At 39.4% G+C, this 18,825-nt stretch overlaps 1 protein-coding gene across 1 annotated transcript in view; it reads left to right on the forward strand.

Moving 5' to 3' along the window:
• Window positions 1-9,828, forward strand: part of LOC116504042 (lymphocyte antigen 75-like) — an 85,820-nt gene extending 75,992 nt beyond the window's left edge. Inside the window, exons 31-35 of the mRNA XM_032210864.1 lie at window positions 1,180-1,354; window positions 3,170-3,334; window positions 3,474-3,590; window positions 6,678-6,845; window positions 7,919-9,828. Coding sequence (XP_032066755.1) covers window positions 1,180-1,354; window positions 3,170-3,334; window positions 3,474-3,590; window positions 6,678-6,845; window positions 7,919-8,103 — 810 coding nt within the window. The 3' untranslated portion in view covers window positions 8,104-9,828. The remainder of the gene's footprint in view (window positions 1-1,179; window positions 1,355-3,169; window positions 3,335-3,473; window positions 3,591-6,677; window positions 6,846-7,918) is intronic.
• Window positions 9,829-18,825: the final 8,997 nt, after the last annotated feature.

Genomic DNA, 18,825 nt, shown 5'->3' on the forward strand with positions numbered 1-18,825 from the left:
CTTTGTATATTTAATCAGAAGAGAATAATATATACCTGCTTAGTTCTGTATCTGAAGTATCAATCTGACTGATAGATGGAGACTATGCCGAGAAATTCTTCCATACAGGGTTGCCTAGTTAGTAAGTTCTCCAAAGGAAGCTTTACTCGCTGATCCACATTTGGAAAGGAGTATATTCACTATGGCTTGCAATATTTGAAAATATTTTTTTCTTAATTATTTTACAATATTTGTATGCTCCTCACTTCACAGGTCTCTTGACAAGTCATAGTAGTAATCCATCCTCAAAGGACTTCATAGCATTAAAATCATTTAAAGTGTCATTAAACTTAAAATCTCAAAACCAGAATAATCAGCAATTGATATTATTAGAAAATAGGGAATAGCAATACACTTGGACTTATATACCGCTTCACAGCCCTCTCTAAGCGGTTTACAGAGTCAGCATTTTGCTCCCAACAATCTGGGTCATCATTTTACAAACTTCGGAAGGATGGAAGGCTGAGTCAACTTGGAGCTGGTAAAGATAGATACTACCTTACATTAATATTCAATGGGGTCATTATGAACTTTTTCTGCCCATAAAAACATGGCATTCTGCTTGAGCACTCTTAGAATTTATAGACAGCTGTGTTAAAGTTATTGTAATCTTTTATGATTAAAATGAATACATCTTGCTACTGTGCATATCTCTGCTAGAGAAGCTAAGGTTTGTATGCCTCTGCTCAAGCTACTATGCCATTTTGCAGAGATTAAAAAATTGGAGGAAAAAAACATTTTCTGACCCAGGACTTAAATCGGTAAGATAAGGAAATGTTAATTCTTTGCCCTACTCCATAAGACAATAGCTCAGCTAAGCATCTCCTATTTGCTGTCTGCTTTGGAAGGAGAGCAATGAGTTGGCTTTTCAGCCCATATAGGTCGGTTGGGACCTTGAATCTCCATGCTACTCATTAACATAATTGCTAATTGCACTAGTATTGCCAAGTAAACTAAGCCCCTGAGATCTTGGTTCTCAGAGTACAGCCAAGAACAATTGAGTTCATGTGTTACAGTGTGTACTAGAAAAGAATGTTTAAAAAGAGTCTGAATTTGTCAACGCATAACCAGTGTTTCTCTAGTGTTTGCTAAAAGCAAGCGTACTATCAGTATTGATCAACAAAGTTGCACCTTCCCTAGGGAAATGATTCTGATTTTGGGTGGTCTGATGGAAGCCAGTTTGACTACCATCCTTGGGAACATCAGCATTCTCATTCTTTTGGAAATTGTTTTGCTATCGACACTAAAGGAATTTGGAATCGCAGGAAATGCACCTCTCGAGGCGATGGTGCTATCTGCTACTCTTCTTCAAAAAGTAAGCATATATTCCTATATCACTTGATTCTTTTTCATCTAAGAAACTATAAAACAAAAGCATGGGCATCTTTTCCTATCCCGTGCTGAATATAATTCCTTGGCGGCAAGCAGATCTTAACCAGATAACATAACAAGATAATAGTATTCAGCTTGCAAAGTGGCCTACAGCATAATAAAAATAAGCTGGTTCTTGTTTTCAGGCTGCCTAAAAAGAACATGGCACAAAAATTTTAAAAATGGGGGGGGGGGAATAATTGGCTTTAATACTTAGTTTTTATTGAGACTTGCCAATGGTGGTGGATTGTTCAAGTGGACAATTGCTTCCTTTTGCTCCTCCTTAATAGTGGTGTTCTTGCTACTCTTCCTCAGAGATGGTCTTGCAGTGCTCTGTACGGAGATGGGGTTCCAAAGTCACCTCTGAGGCTTTCATGTAACATTGTTTTCATGGTGTTATGGTTCATTGCAGTCAGCCAGGTGTTCAGACTGGATTTGGCATTTTTATCCCCCGATCGACTCTTTCCCAAGGACATCAGATTGGCAGATGTTGTTGTTTGGTGGTGTTAGAGCACAGGTGTCAAACTCGTGGCATCATGTTGTCGTGACATAACATTTCACGACGTTTTTCCCCTTTGGGGAGCTGGGGTAGGTGTGGCCTGCATGTGACGCATCCAGCCCATGGGCTGCCAGTTTGACACACCTGTGATAGCGGGATGGTCACAGAATACAAGCTCGCCTGAGTAAAACTGCCTTTTTCAATTGGCTGGTGGTGAATTTGTCAGTGATAATGATGTTAAAGTAGCATTTCTGTTGTTTCTGGGATTACACCCAAGGTGCCTATTGGCACTGTTAAATTTGTTTGCAGGATTACTTGCTAATGGCATGGACCGTTCTAGCCCTTTTTGGCAAGTAGGCCACCACCACAACCAGTACCCAGTTTTACCTGATAGCAATTCCATATTAGCTATGTTTGCTTAACCTAGAGTCGGTTTACTAACCAACATATTCTTCCTAAGTATGAAGTATATGACAGTTTATTTGATTTCATGGAAATGTTTGTAGTGCTGTTGCTAAAATGCTTATCTTTTCAAATCTTCCCATGATTTTCACAGGTTGGCCTTTTGTAGCCATGCAAAACATTCAAGGCATGAAGGATTCAGGCTAGATTTAGTTGTAATTTCCATTCCCTTTTTGTGCAGAGATTTTTGGGTAAATCCACTTCATGGGTTCAGGACAGGCATTTATTAAGTCAAAATGGTTGCACAGCCTTAACTGCCAGTTAGATTGTTCCCTAAATTGCTGTTTTTAAGTCACTTAGGAAAAAATACTCTTATGATTGTTGTTGGGGGCAATATGCTGACTCTGTAAACCGCTTAGAGAGGGCTGAAAGCCCTATGAAGCGGTATATAAGTCTAACTGCTATTGCTATGGCTATTAAGAAAAGATTTTCTGGGTTATTGGTATGACCTCCGCCCCCTTTGGGAGTGTAGATATAACATATTCATTTGGGTGAAAGCCCGAAGAGTTAAAAACCAATTCTGGGCAGTACCATCTGCCTTGTAAAAAGTGGGAGGAAGGTCAGGACTGATGCAGGCATTTCATTTCTCGCTATAGCTACTGTTTCCTAAGAATTAAAACACTTTTTCTATGATAGGTGGAAAAGCTCCAAGATGTGCGATTACTTGTTAGCAAACATATTTAGAACCTTGCTTTATTTATATTTTGAATAGTTACAACAACACTAAAACCGTCAATTGATTGAGCAGAAAATGTTGATATTTGAATAAAGTTGATTATGCTATTTGTGTTCTCACAGAAGTGCAATTAAAGCAAACCGAAACATCATCAAAGTGTCCAGACTCTCCTAAAGGAGCATCGCAATGGCTCTACTACAAAAATTATTGCTACGCATTTGATATGGCATTTTATAATTATTCCACATATACTGCAGACAAAGCTAGGAAAATTTGCAAGAAACTTGGTATGCCCAAATTATACGTTTCTTTTATTGGTTAAAGAGTTATTTTTCAGTATTATTTTAGACAATGTCTTAAATAATTTCTTTTGGACATTTAAATAAATTAGGTTTTCCTCATTTAAGATAAACTTTTTCTCACTAGATCCTTCTGCAGAACTTCTGACTATCAAGGATGGAGAGGAAAATAAGTTTGTGAGCACACACTTGAAAGATTATTATTTTATTACTGGAAAAGTATGGCTTGGGATGCAATTTAATGGTAAGGAAAAGCTGGATGTAATATTAAATAACGTTTGGAAATGACAAAAATTATACAGTATGTGAACAGGTTTTAGGTAAAAATGTCTAGATTATATTTGTGTTCATGGAAAACAAGGGCATAGGCTTACAATAAAGCTGACTTTTTTCTCAGTGTGTTCATGGAATGGACAACTGCATAGCAAATTTTAAAAAATGAATAGACTTCAGAGCAGTAATACTTTTTATTTTTTGATAAATGTCCAGTCATTTAAATTTAAGCACACATAGTATAAGAGCTGCAGTTAAAAGAAATGGAAGGCCAAAATATTTGGCCAGTTAATTCAGTATTTTAATTTTAACCTTTTCACATCCTGAACATCTTTGTCTCATTCCCCCCCCCCCCTTCCATTGTCCTTTTCCCTACCTTCCATAGTTTCAAATTCAGTTCTCCCTTCTGGTGCTTTCCTGCACAAGACAGGATGGAGTGGAATTCAGGGGAACTTGGAATTCAGAATTCAAGGCATGCCGCCAATAAGATAAACATGGCAGAGCTGAGGCTTGAAAAGTTGTCCTCAGCTTTTGCCAGTGAAGAAGCCAGGCAAGCCACTACCCAGATGATGCCCACCTGAGGCACTACCCTTATTAGAGTCTGCTCTCCTTATGGCCTGCTTCTTTAGCCAGTCTTTTTGGCCTGTGGAGCTCAATCCAGGGAATCTTAGGAATTTGCTGGATAAAGTTCAGCTGGCATGGATTCATAGTAGGATGGGCAATATGTGGTCGCTCCATGAATTCCAACTCGTGCTCACCACAACACACATGGGCAGTGGTGAGGGGGAGTGAGGAGAGTTGAAGTTCCAATAGCATTTGGAGGATCAGACATCGCACACCTGTTGTACATGATAAAACCAGCTCAACCAATGACTCCCCAAAGATCAATCATCTTATCTCTCTGCTAAGGAAGACAGTTGTGGTTTCAGCGCTGCCTGGAACTTCTCTATCCACTTGACAGTGTTCGCTGAAGAAGGGCAGCAAAAGTTCCTTCCAGCTTGCCATGGAAAATGAATGAAACCTGTAATTAAGCCTTAAAATAAGGAAGTGGTTGGTTTTTTTTTTTTAAAAAAAAGAGGAAATATTTCAAAGTCTGCATAAACATTCAGCTCTATCCATTGGAGCATTCAGTCCCTATCAGAGAGAGGTTCTAGAACAATGATGACAAACCTTTTGGGATCAACATGTCAAAAATTTGAAAATTCCTAACTTGACTCTGCTGGGGTGTCACACACCCCAAACAATTCTCCACCTCCCCCCCTTCCCATTAGGCCACCTTGAACAGCAGCATGGCCTGAAGTAGAGGTCCTCAGGACACAATTGATCCCACAGCCCAATTCTTCCTAGGATCTGCCACGTTCCATTTTTAGTTAGTGTTCTCTTTCTGTCCCTGTGGCCTTCCTGAGATTGGCTTCCAGGTCACACAAAGCCTTCAAAGTGACTTTGGAAAATGTTCTTCCATGGCAAAACAGCACAAAAGCATGTCCTGTTCTTCTGGGGGACATATTCCATTCTCACATGGCCTCCAAAAATTGTGTGAGGACAGGCCTTGCTTTCAAGAATAGTCGTTGGGTATTGGGGGACAGTGGTGTGTCACCCCAAACGTCAAAGCATGTTACCTTTGACTCTCATTTCATAGGTTCGCCATCACTACTCTAGAGATACAAAGACAATCAGTATGGGTACAATATGAATGATGAAGAATAGGTTTCTGTCAGCCCTCTAGAGTAGGCCAAGGTCAGGGAGCAGACCCCATAAGTAAGCCTGCTACTCTATTGATTTAGGCTATAGTAGCAAAATCCTGAAAGCCTGACAGCATTTTCTTGAAAGATGGAGGTAGTTTGAGTTTTTTCCTAATGTTTTTTCCTCTTTTGGACTTAAGTAATGCTCTGTTGTGCTTGCATAGTTTCTCTAAGGTAATCTCTTTAGTTCCTTTTTGTTTCATAATAGCCCTATGAAATCTTGTGAAGAACAACTTGCAAATGAACTAATACAGCAGGCAGACTAATGTTAAGTAACTACACTATAGAGTTGAGTATACTTGAAATATTTTTTGAAAGAAATGTGCTGGGCCTTATGTAAGAATAAGCACAGCATCTCCCTGCATTTCATTAAAATACACACTCCCCCATACACACACACATTTACAAACAAGTGTGAAAGAACCCTGTTGAATAATAATTCAATCTAATTATTGCAATTAAATAAGGCAATAATTAAAGACATGCTGCTTTAATTATTCAGTTCATTAAAGCAGTTGTATCTAGTTTCAGACTTGTGGGAAAGCCTGAAAAAAATAGGCATACTTTAACAAATGGCAGAGAAGCACTTTTACTTGCATGAGGTCTAAAACTTTGAAACGTTTTAAGAGAGTACATCACTTTAATAGATAAAGACAATCTTACATCTACTAAGTGATAACCTCTTTATTCTGGGGCAGTGCACCCTAAAAATTGTTGGGGGCCTGGGTAATAACTACCACTGGCAAGCCTGCTTTATCATAATGGTAATGTGGGCTTTCCTCAGGCCTTGCATTGCAGCCATGTCAGAAGTTGCAGAAAGAGGCCTCTTAAGGCATGTTTTGTTGTGTCTGTTGTTTGGCCTCAGCTGCTAATCAGAAAATCTTCCCCTAAGATTTCCTACCACCAACCACACAAGCAACTCAGGGAATATGCACTTAGCTCTATGCAGGCTGATATTTTGATGTTTCCTGGAATAAACAAAGTGTGTTTTTACAAGGTTGGTATGATTCTTTCCTCCTTGCCTGACCTAGTTTTTAATTTAATAAAGGCATTATTAATAAAGGCCTGTAACTTAGGGGAACAATTTGACACTACTTTGGATTGTGAACATGGCAAATTGCTAATCGATAAAGTATTAAGACAGCTTTTAGATACTGAACCAGAGTAGAGTTCTGACTATTTAGTATACATCAAACTCTTCATAGCCAAATGTAGAATAAACTCTGTGTGTGTGTGTGTGTGTGTGTGTGTGTGTGTGTTAATAAGTGAAAGACATTTTTATTCATAAATTAAAGAAGAAATGTTTTTATTTACAGCTAAGTCCTTGAATTGGCTTGATGGCTCTGAGGCTAAATATACAAATTGGGCCAATGAAAGTGAAAAGGCTAATGGTCAGTGCAGTGTTATCTTTTCAGCCAATGGGACATGGTCCAAAGCAGACTGCAACAATGAACCAAGCAGAGTTGTTTGCAAAACTCCTGAAGGTATGTAAATGATGATTTAATATAGTCAGATGAAGATAAGTTATCTGGTCCATTTCAAATATTTTAGACTATGTCTTGAAGATAAGGTGGAATAAAAATATCATCATCATCATCATCATCATCATCTTTTTCTGTGACCAAGGATGGGAATTGTTTATTCCACAATAGAGTAGCCTTTTTATGGTATAGTATAACGGGGACCTAGCACCCAAAAGATTGGGGGCCACTGCAGTATAATACAGTAGAAGGGTTGCTTGTTTTTCTTGACAGTAGAAGTAGACAGACAATAGAAAGGTTTCTCTTCTCTTCTCTATGATTGAGACGGAGCCCTAGAGAGAAACAAAAGTCTTCATGTCTAGCCTCAGTATGTTAGTGGCTAAGAAAGCAGCCAGCTGCTGCGAGGAAGTCATGCATTTAAATGACAGGATAATCTTCATAGTATTTAGTTGGATTTAAAAGGGTAGGTAAATATTTTAATACTTACTTACTTTGTTCATTCAATACTTTTATGTTGTGACTGACTTTGATAAAAGATAGGATATGAAAACAACAACAACAATATAGTGATACCCATTGTCATCGGGGCACTTGGTACCATGTCCAAGAATTTTATAAAACACATCAAGAAATTGTAGCTTCCTGCAATAACACCAGTGGAAGTGCAAAAAACTGCGCTACTCAGAACATTGCACATCTTAAGAAGGTACTTGCTTGATGCGTAGGACCCTGGCAGCAAACCTTATCAACCATTAGCACCAGTCAGTGGTATTTGTGATGCGTTTTTTAATGTTCAGTTGACTGAGTTTCATGTTTAATGAATAAAAGAGATGATGATGATGATGATACCTAGGATGCTGGCAGCAACCCATATCAACCATTAGCACCAACCAATGGTGTTTGTCACACATTTTTAAATGTTCAGTTGACTGAGTTTCATGTTTAATTAATAAAAGATGATGATGATGAAGAAGAAGAAGAAGAAACAACAACCACCACCATACAACAACCATAACCACATGTGGCTTGTATTTTAAGTACTCTAGTTCAATAACTTTTTCTTCTTTTTCTTACAGTCTCTCATCATTCAAGAGGGGCAATAGCAGTTTGTGTTATAATGGTTATAGCACTCCTTGTTGGGTTAGCATACTTCCTGTATAGACGGATGCGACTACACTCATTTGGATTTACCTCTGTTCGCTATGAGAGGGGAATGCATGACGATGAAACTGACTCTATGTTTTCTAGAAATAATGACTGATAACCATTTTCTGCTTGGTGTACTGAAACCAATTTTCAAATCAGCACCTGAAGCATCTTCCCAAGATGCTATTGACTTCCATTCTTGGGGTTTATTGACACCTTTCCTTTTTTCAAGTTTAGGGGGAGAAAGGGATCTTTAACAACAATCAAACTTTGCACTTTTCGTGACCTGAGATTTGCACGTGGTTTGAAGTATGGTGCACGGAACGATTCTGACATTAGGATATCCTGTATCATTTACCCAAATGAAGTAAGATAGCAGAGGGCCAGAGAATTACTTGAAATATAACTTATTTAAAATGAAATGTGTGATAGCTTATGGTGTTAAAAACATTATATTTTCAAAGTTAAAGATTACTTTGAGTCAAGCTCAGCTTTTGATTGCTATGTGTAACAGAATGAGGAAACCTGGGATTTCTCATCCAAGCATAAGCAGGTCCAAACTTGCTTACCATTTCTGAGGTCAGCCAAGGTCAGTGAGATATTGCCATCTGTTCTGATACTTTTTATTATCCTTCAGATCTTTTAGGGCCATTCTGATTTTCAATAAAATCTCTCAAAGATTCCTTCCATCTTTAAAACAAATGTATTAAAAATTACAGTATATTAAATAGATAAAAGCACACACATGCACACACACATATGTATGTATGTGTGTGTAGGTATAGTAACTCACTCTCTTATATCAATTTAAAGCCTTAATCATTAAAACTGTTTCAAACCAACTCTAAAATCATTCAGTATATATTGCAAAAAGATACCCCAAAAAATAAAATAGAAGACTTACAAAGCTGGAAAAAAAAAATCATTGTTGGTTTTAAACAGACTGAAAGGACATTTACCCAGCAACTACCATAGTAGTCTTTGTAGTTCTGAAGTATTTTCAATCTTAAAAGAGGCAGTAAAACTCCAGTGTGATTAAAAACATGAGGTTTGATCAAGCCTTGCGTCCTTAAGGTTTCATTTGAAGCTCAAAGGAGGGTAGAAGCCAGAACTCCCAGCTGCTTGCAAGCAGCTACGAAAACAACGGTTCCTATAGAATTCAGCTGACTGAAATACATATGGGCAATCCCCATCTCTCTCTTTCTTCCAGAGAGAATTTTGACAGTCTGGGTCTCTCATCTAAGTACCCCTGTATCCACGCAGAGTAAAAGATATTGCAGGTATTGGCTTGGCTTGCTGTATTGGAAATCCCAGAGTTCTTCATTTTGATCAAAGTTACAAATTAGATTTGGATTCATTTACTGTATTAACTTTTAAAGCTTGACTCTCATATTTCCTGTTGCTACAACAAAAGAATAGCAACAAGTTATTGTCAGATTTTATGTTTCTTAGATTTTTATCCTGAGTTTGCCGTATACACTGGAACAGGTTAACCTCAGTTCAAAGGCTAAATGAAAGTTTCAGAACCCTACTGTCCATTCACTATCCCAGATTCACGAATGGAAGCGTGTTGCGTAATGTAAAAGTTTTCACATTGGTGGTTTTTTATTATTTATGCTAAACTTAATATTTTTCAAAAGAGGTACTACTAAGTATTTTCTTTATTTGTATTCAAAATTAATCTAAAGTTTTATTCACGATCAGAAAGCTTTACTCATGCTTAAACTAGAAAATCCATAATGTTTTGTTCTTGTCTGATTCCATAGCACTGTATTGGTGATTTCTCCTATCCATTCATGCCATCAACTTCCTCATTCTTTGCTGCGGATGGCTTTTTCTGATGGTACATGTAACATGGAACAATTCAACATAGAGTAAACACGACATTTTGTCAGACCTTTGTAAATTTTAGAAAAGTTACATTATAAAAACCTTCTGATTTCAATAGACTTTCCAAAGAGGTGGTTCAGCTGATTTTAAAGCCAAAGCATTTCGTGGCGTTAGGAAGACTAGTAAGATTTGTTAGCCTTTAAGGTGCCAACACATTCAGTTTTATTATTTGATTTGTAGCATTTCTTAAATGTTTCCTTTAATGAAACGCACCAGAGAGATAATTAGCATCAACCTCTGAAAACACAGAGAAATGCCATCAGAGATTACAAGGAAAAAATATTGGTTTATTGCTAAGTTAGCACTTTTATTGCTGTCAGCTCTTTTAAAAGATAGTGAATATACATCCCTGGAATTAGTGATATATACAGATCTTTTTTTTAAAAAATCAAGCATGTTTCCTATTTCATACACAAGAGGAAATGCACTCCATAGCATTTATTAAACAAATGCTGCATGTGCCCTTTATGAAAATAAGGATGTTTTGTGTGCCTTGAATGCTATATTTTATGGTTCCTATGTAATGGATGTACAGTTCTATGCACAAAGATAAGCCCAGTTTTTGCCTTGCCTTGTAGCAAAACATAAACTCAAGCCTACAACTAACTTACTTTCCAATTCTTCTTTTTCAAGACATTTTGTGTGGTCTTTATAAACTAGGACGTAAATATATCCTTTTCTCTAGAGGTGAACATTTGCTTTTAATTTTTTAAATGTTTATAGTTTTAATATGTTTTTCTGTTATTCTATTATTACTGATACTGTTTTAATTCTTGATGGAGAGCAGCCCAGATTTGGTTGTAAGATGGGTGGTTATATAAATGTTTTAAAATCTGGACAGAAAGCCAACTTTTCTGCAGTTAATTGCACTGTTTTCTATATGTTCATTTTTGCACTTGACTTAACAACGAGGATATTTTACTATGACCTTTCCAGGGATGTCACCACAATGTGTGTGAGGACCTAATAAAGAAAAGAGGTAGTTTGCACTGAAGAAGTGATGGCTGTTCATTTTTTTTATACCACTTGTAAAGAAATGCCTGAATGCTTGTTTATGCTCTGTGTCAGGAGTCAAAGGGACAAGAACCCTAACCTAAATCTAGATATAGGAGAAGTGCATTAAGGAGAGATAGGCCAGTGACCCTGCTCTTGTTGCAATGCCTGATAGATAATGCATTATCCTGGTGCCAAGGGCACTCCAGAGAGCTTTTCTAGTTTCTGCTAGCTGAACTAGGAATGAGTAGTCTGCCAAATATTGCACCTTGAGGACATGAGGATTGATGTAACTTTGCAACAAGAGCCATTTTAAGGAACCACATTGAAGAAAATCCTAACCAAAAGTGCTGAAATGACTGTGATGTAGTTCTTAAATTAACAGCCTAGTTCAGCCTGGATACAGTCAGAGGGGGGAAGACACCCTTAGGCTATGTAAGGAAGCCCTGTTCAGAAAATAAAAAATGCCTTTATCAAAGTTTATAGCTGATAACTACTTTTGTATAGTGTTTAAACAACTTGCCAAGGAGGTAGTTGTTAATCTCATCTCAGTCAGACCAGTCAGCCACTAAATAGCAGGACTGAAAAAAAGTCCCCATAACACACCCTTGCAAATCACAGAAAAGCAGGCCATTTAACAGTATGTTAAGGTCATATTTTCACAAGGCTTGATTATCATGGTCAAGAGATAAAGAGTACGAGATAAAGAGTTTAAAAGCAAGTAGTATTTTGTGTATGTATGTGATGTTCTGTTTAGCCAAGAGCCAAGGTGGCGCAGTGGTTAAATGCAGCACTGCAGGCTACTGCTAGATCAGCAGGTCAGCGGTTCAAATCTCACCGGCTCAGGGTTGACTCAGCCTTCCATCCTTCCGAGGTGGGTAAAATGAGGACCCAGATTGTTGGGGGCAATATGCTGACTCTCTGTAAACCGCTTAGAGAGGCCTGAAAGGCCTATGAAGCGGTATATAAGTCTACTGCTATTGCTATTGCTAGTACGTTTGTGCAACCCTACTGACAGAAGGTTATTTTGCACTCACAGGCTATTTTAATGTGAATCTATACATAGAATGGGGCTATTCTATCATTCAGCATAGAAATAAACATGAGCGAAATATTCCTCTGTTTCTATAAAGGATTTACAGTCTAAAACTTATTTTGTAAATGGTTTTAATTCTGATTTTGATTTTTTTTTTCAATACAAAAATATACTTGGACAAATGGAAAAATATATGTGAACAAATACAGATGCCTTAATGTATCTAATTAGCTCTCTTGGAGGGAGTTTGCAGTGAAGCTTACCTGTGGTGTTGATAAAAGAAACAGAAGATTTATAAAAAGCTTCAATAATTGCTAGATTTGGAAGTGTAAGAAAATTACATTGAGTGAGTTCTTCTCTCCTTATTAAAATATTTTTTATGCTTCATTGTTTTTTTTTAAATCTATGTCAATAAAACTGTTTAAAAAGTCATTATTAATGAGTTTTTATTTATAGAGGGAAGAGGACATTAAAGCTGGGGCTATCATCTGAACTGCAAAAATCTAAATCCTCCTCAGATGGCAGCAAAGTGTGAGTTTCCCCTTTTTGTTTGCTGTCATCTAGAGGTGATAACAGATTTGTGCAATCCCAATCTGGTAGTTGTCATTAAACAGATCACAAAGACAAAATTTTTACAATTTTTATTCAGAAGGTAGGAGACTATTTGCCTACACAAATGCTACCTTTCCCCTTAGATATAATATTTATATTTTCAGATAAAAAAATAAAGGATGTTTGATGGAACTAGGTTCCTTTTTCTTCTAATGTTCTAAGGAAAGTCAGCATGAATGAGGCTTGGATACCATCAAGAGGAAAACACAAGTGACTGATCAGGCAGGCATGGGTGAAATCAAATATAAGGGAGTATCTCATGGCTATAAGGGCAGCAAACATCAATGATTCTCCCTTATGGTGTTCACTGACAACTGTCCAGAGACCTTATACACTCAAATATTGGGGTCTTGTGAGTATATTCAGGCTCTCTGCAGATAACGTAACTCAGATCCACTAGCCTTGGACTGTAATTGGCCAGGCGAACCTAGAGTAAGATACCCAGAACATGAACTTTTGATGTGATGTGGGCCAGAGGTGGGTTGCTCCTGGTTCGGCCCGGATCGGGCAAATCGATAGTAGCGGCAGCAGGAGACTCCGCCCACCTGCCAGGATGCTTCTGCACATGTGCAGAAGTGTCACACGCCCAAACCGGTAATAAAAAAAATGGCAACCCACCACTGATCTGGGCCTCTCCTGGGTCATGAATGCAGTTATAGGGAGATAGCAATAGCAATAGCAGTTAGACTTATATACCGCTTCATAGGGCTTTCAGCCCTCTCTAAGCGGTTTACAGAGTCAGCATATCGCCCCCACAGTCTGGGTCCTCATTTCACCCACCTCGGAAGGATGGAAGGCTGAGTCAACCTTGAGCCGGTGAGATTTGAACCGCCGAACTGCAGATAACAGTCAGCTGTAGTGGCCTGCAGTACTGCACCCTAGCCACTGCGCCACCTCGGATGACCCACAGACGGGCCCATGCTGTAAAATCAGCCTTTTTAGTGAAGTTTTGCTTCCTGTCTTGAAAGAGATTGTGAGGTGCCCCTTTCTCAAGATGCTGTCCTTGGACCCAACTGTTTGATAACTATTGATGAATCTCAATTTTTACTCTTTCTGGGGAAAGTTGTTAGGCGTCAGCTTGCAGCTGATGAGAACCTTGGAGAAATCTGGATTCATTTCAGTTAAACTTTGAGATTGGGATTTAGTACGGAGGCAACGTTCAGGATTGTAAACGATCTGTGATGGAACCAGGATAGTAGCAGTGCGTCTGTTCTGCTGCTTCTTGATCTGTTGATGGTTCTCGATATTGTTGAAAAACAAGTCTCATCTTTTTCTCCACTGTCCTAAATTGCAGCCCTCAGTGGATTTGCTGGAGATTCTTCTATTAAGATATGCATGGGCCAGTAAAGCAAATATTCAGCTATTTAAATCCATTAATGAACAGTGTGAGGAAGAAAGTTGGGGGAAAGGCTTGCTTTTGAGCAATATGTAAGTAGCCCCATCAGTTCAGTGAATATCAGGCCGTTTCCGAAAGCAAGTCCATTTAAATTGTATAATTCTGTGCATTAGACAGCTACGAACTAGCTCCTAAACCTAATTCAGTTTGAGCAGATTTTATAATTCTACTTCCCCGAGTTGATAGCATAAGCTGTCTCTTCCAATCCCATTGAACAGTCATGTGGTATCTCACTAAAAGCAGCTTGGGAGGAAGTGTATTGCTTTTAGTCTAAAGCAAAAAGCCCTCCATGCAATGCACATTAAACATTCATGAGCAAGGCATTAGCCACTTCACTAATGGAGAGCAAAAAGTATTACGTGGGAACGTGGATAAAGAGAAGTAATGAGAAGGTTTAGGTTTAGGTTTATTAGGGTGCCACCCTTCTCCCAAGGACTCAGGGTGGCGTGGGGACTTGGGTCCAAGAAGCAAAGACATCTGTACCTATTTCATTATTCTCCCTTCACAAGAACGTTCAGAGTCGATTCGCCCACCAGAAGATATGCAGCTGATCGCTGGATGTCCCTAAGCTTGTGTGAGCCTGGCAGTTTGACAAAGCTATAACCACACAACTTTCTGCATATCACCCTATCCCAGGTTGAGTTAAGGTAGCATGACGACAGACCATCTTCTAGTTATCTCTTGGAAGGAGCCAATATAGTGTGAACTACAGAGCATCAAAGCTGTATTTGAGGTTCATATTTAATGCCTTTACACAACAGTTCAGAAACTTGTTAATTCTATTATAAGCAGTCATCCATTTAAGTATGACCAGGAGCAGATATGAAACACAGTATGATGCTACCATAGCTAAGCATTGTACTCTATAACTTCTGTTCCTGTCTATTTACATGTAAATAAAATGTATTCAGTGCCATAACACCCAAAATTAAGCGACCACAATATGTGAGAGTGGCAGAATGATGTCTTCATCAAATCCTCTACAATTGTGGAGGAAACTAGTGATTTCAAACATGAGGGGGGGAAATGGGCACATTTTTTTCTCTCAAATGAAGGCAAATATATATGTATTTCTACACATTCTCTACATATTCCAGTAGAGAAGTTCCCTGAAATGGGATCCAGCACAAATCCAAAAGCTCAGAAGACTAAACCTCTGGCCCCAGTGACTGACCCAGATTGGATCAGTGGTGGGTTCCTACCGGTTTGACCGAACCGGTAATGATTTGGTGGCCTGAGTCACTGGAATCGGCAGCGACCTAGGCCTGCCAAGCCCCTGAACCAGTTCTCCAGGTGTTGCCATAGAGGCCACCATCTTGTTTTTTGCTTCTACATATGCGCAGAACAATTTTTATTGCACCGTGCATGCGGGCATTGCGCACATCAAGCATGCAGCACGCCCATGAGCGAACCGGCAGTAATGCCTGCCGAAACCTACCTCTGCATTGGATCCTGCAATATTTTTTTCCTATGTAATAGTCATGTTTAAGCTTAATTAGGAAACCAATGATGGAGGAATCAAGAGACGAAAGTGTTCTGTTGCATGCTTCATAAATAGAAAATAAGGGTCTCCCCTACCATCCTGTACAATTATATTCTAGACTGCACAGAAATATATTGATGGACGTTATTCACCATATCCATGGCAGGTGGTTCTGGGGTTGTCATACCTTTACAAATCTTTTTGTTAGCCTCAGAGAAAAACCACATTTAATGTGTAATTCTTTGTAAATGTGATCCAGATGCAAAACTAGTGAGGAAGAATTTCATTTTTAATATGACTACATTTGGATCAGGGCCAACATGAAATATTCAAGCTCTTTCCAGTCCTGTTGACTTCCGTAGAACAATAAAAAGGAGCTAAATTATTATAATAACTATATTCAGTTATATTCCAGAAAATGTCTGATGCCCTCTGCTGGTCAAACTGTAGATACCTGTTAATTGAAGAAGCACTGTTTAAAACAATAACTCCGAATCAAGTAAGATCCAAGAGAAAAATACTTAATAATTGTATTTTCAGATTTTTTTAAAAAAAAGAACGCCAACAGTGTAAGATGATTATAGATGATGATGAGGGAAGGAGGGAAGATAGATAGATGTGAGAGCAGATCAAAGTGCTCCAGGCCCAACAGGCATTAGAACAGTGTTTCTCAACCTTGGCAACTTGAAGACGTCTGGACTTCAACTCCCAGAATTCCCCAGCCAGCGAAGTTGAAGTCTTCAAGGGAGAGTTGAAGTCCAGACGTCTTCAAGTTGCCAAGGTTGAGAAACACTGCATTAGGAGTATAGTTTGACTTCAAGAAGTAGTATGAAATAGTAAAGTGAACTGACAACCCTCAACCTAGTTTAGACTTTTTTAAAAAGCTGTGTACAATAATGACTTTTCAGTGAGGCCAATGTGATCTGGTGGTTAAGGCACCAGGCTACAAAATTGGAGATCCTGGATTAAAGTCCCATTTTAGCCATGAAAGTGGCTAAGTGGCATTCTTTCTCTCAGTCCAAACCACCTCACAGGGTGCTGCTGGTTGTGGGGAAAATTGGGGGGGGGGAGTATTGAGTAATAAATAATATTTTTATTACAATCACAATCATTACAAATATGAAGCATTAAAAAATAAAAAGGCAAGAGAGTATATGACAGTGATGGATGGTCAGTGGGCAAAGTCTGCCTAATTTTGCTGATGATATATCAAAATTTAGCACCATGCAAAAAAAGCCCTACATCAGACTCCTCCAATAACAGCAATTATACGTGAAATTGGCTTTCCTGGGTATTGTATCAGGTGAGGTGTTATGAGTCCTTATAGAAGGTATCAGGGACGTGCAGTCACTAGAGGCAAGGGAGGCATGGCCTCACCAGTCATGAGGAAAAGGAAAGAATTTTAAAGATTTTTTTTTTAATAATTAAAGCCAAGGTAGTTGCTGTGCACTGTGTTAACATAGGAGGAGGCCAGAGAACTAGGGGCCTCTTTTGCATAAGGAATTTTTCACCTTTTAAGAGTTAAGCAAGGGTTAACAAGCAAAAAATTCCTTATGCAAATGAGGCACGTATTCTCTCGCCTCCTGTAGAGGGCATTTTTAGAGGCTTTTTAGAGTTCTCTGGGAGCAACTAGCTCAGTCTGACAGAGCTCTGGCCTTTCATGAGGGCAGGGCAGGGCAGGGCAGGGAGAAGCAGAGTTGAAATCATCTCTGAAACAGCTGGAAAAGGTGCGTGTGTGGGGAGGGGGGAGGAATTCAAAAAGTTTGATCGGAAGGCAACAGGGGAAGGGGGGGTATGGTAGAGGAGCTGCTTACAAGCCTTTGGAAAATATATCCAATCCAATTTCTGTGTTTGTGTTTGTGAGTGAATGAGAGGGATCCAAGTTCTCTGTGTGCGTGTGTCTGTTTGAGAGAAGGGGGAGGGAGGGAGAGAGGGAGGAAGGAGGGGGAGGAAGAAGAAAAAGAATAGGAAAACTTATTTTGCAAGGGGGAAAAATGCTGTCGCTTTAAATCGGAACTGAGCATGCCTGGCTGTGGAATTCTGGGAGTTGAAGTCCACAAGTCTAAAAAGTGCCTCACCAGCCCTAAAGCTGACCGCACGTCACTGGAAGGTATAGTATTTTGTTGTTAGTTGCAAAGCCGTGTCCGGCCCTTTGCGACCCCATGGGCAACGTTCCACCAGGCCTTCCTGTCATCTACATCCTCTGGAGTCCATTTAAGCTCGCGCCTACTGCTTCCGTGACTCCATCCAGCCACCTCATTCTCTATCGTCCCTTTCTTCTTTTGCCCTCAGTCTTTCCCAGCATTAGGCTATAGTATAGTATTATTATACTGTATTATTATAGTATTACTGTATTAATACAGTATTAGGTACAGTATAACAGGGCCGTAAGCTGTAGCTTCGACAGCTCCTTGTCCACAGGGACAGTCTCGGCTGGTTTGGATTTTTTAAAAATATCCTCCCTCCAAGGCTGCTGTGGGAAATGCACTGCAGTGGGCTAAAAAGTCAGTGCCTTTCAGAGTTCAGGGAAGTATTAGGTATGTTCTCCACCTTCTGTGTTATTTATAAAAAATAATAATGGCGATTGTAGGAAGTTAAAAAAAAACCTCTCCTAGAAGAATGAAATATCCTGGGAAATATTGAAAAGGCAGAATATTATATTTCCCTGGATAAGAAATGGAGAAACATGTTTTTAGGCAGGAAACAGACTCACTCTTAATAGCCCCCACCTTTGTCAAGGGGCCATTAAAAGGCCTCAGCCAGTCTATTCAACATAACAAAGATCTCCACCCCTTCAGCTCCAGGGTGATGGGATTAAGGCATGATAGTATTAGCCCTTTACCCATCTTACCACAGGGCACCTGGGAAGAAGCAATGCTCAAACCTGGACTCAAAACACAGCCTAGAAAGTTGCCCCCAATGAGAGTCTGACAACCAATGAGAATACAAGCTCAGGTTCAAAGCCCAGAGAGGGCATAAAACCAGGGATTTTCAGCATCTCGCTCTCTTTTTCTTCTTCACCCAATATCTTGAAGCATGCGATCCCCCTTTTCTGTTCAGGAGCTCAAGCCACGTGATCCTGTCCACCATTAAAACCATCTTTCCAAGCAGCCTCCATGTTTCCAGGGTCTTTTTCCCCACTTGGAACTGAACCCAGAAGGACGTTTCTTCCAACGCAGTTTTTTTTAAACCTTTCCCAAAGTCTTATTCACTGTTGTTTTAACTGGAGGATTTCCGTTTCTTCGGATGAAGCGCCGCTGAAAGTGCAGAATGACGCGCAAAAAAAGGGAGACTTAGGAGCCCCGCACCGGTGCAACGCCTGCCTCATGCCTGCTCCGGGTGAAGGGAAAGCGCTTTAGGAGCACGGAGGACGTTTCCTCCCGCTTCCCTCCCTTCTTCCTCGTCCTGGCCCAAAGGGTGGGCGGCG

The sequence above is a fragment of the Thamnophis elegans genome, chromosome 1, assembly GCF_009769535.1.
Source record: "Thamnophis elegans isolate rThaEle1 chromosome 1, rThaEle1.pri, whole genome shotgun sequence".
In the NCBI taxonomy this organism is placed as follows: Eukaryota; Metazoa; Chordata; class Lepidosauria; order Squamata; family Colubridae; genus Thamnophis; species Thamnophis elegans.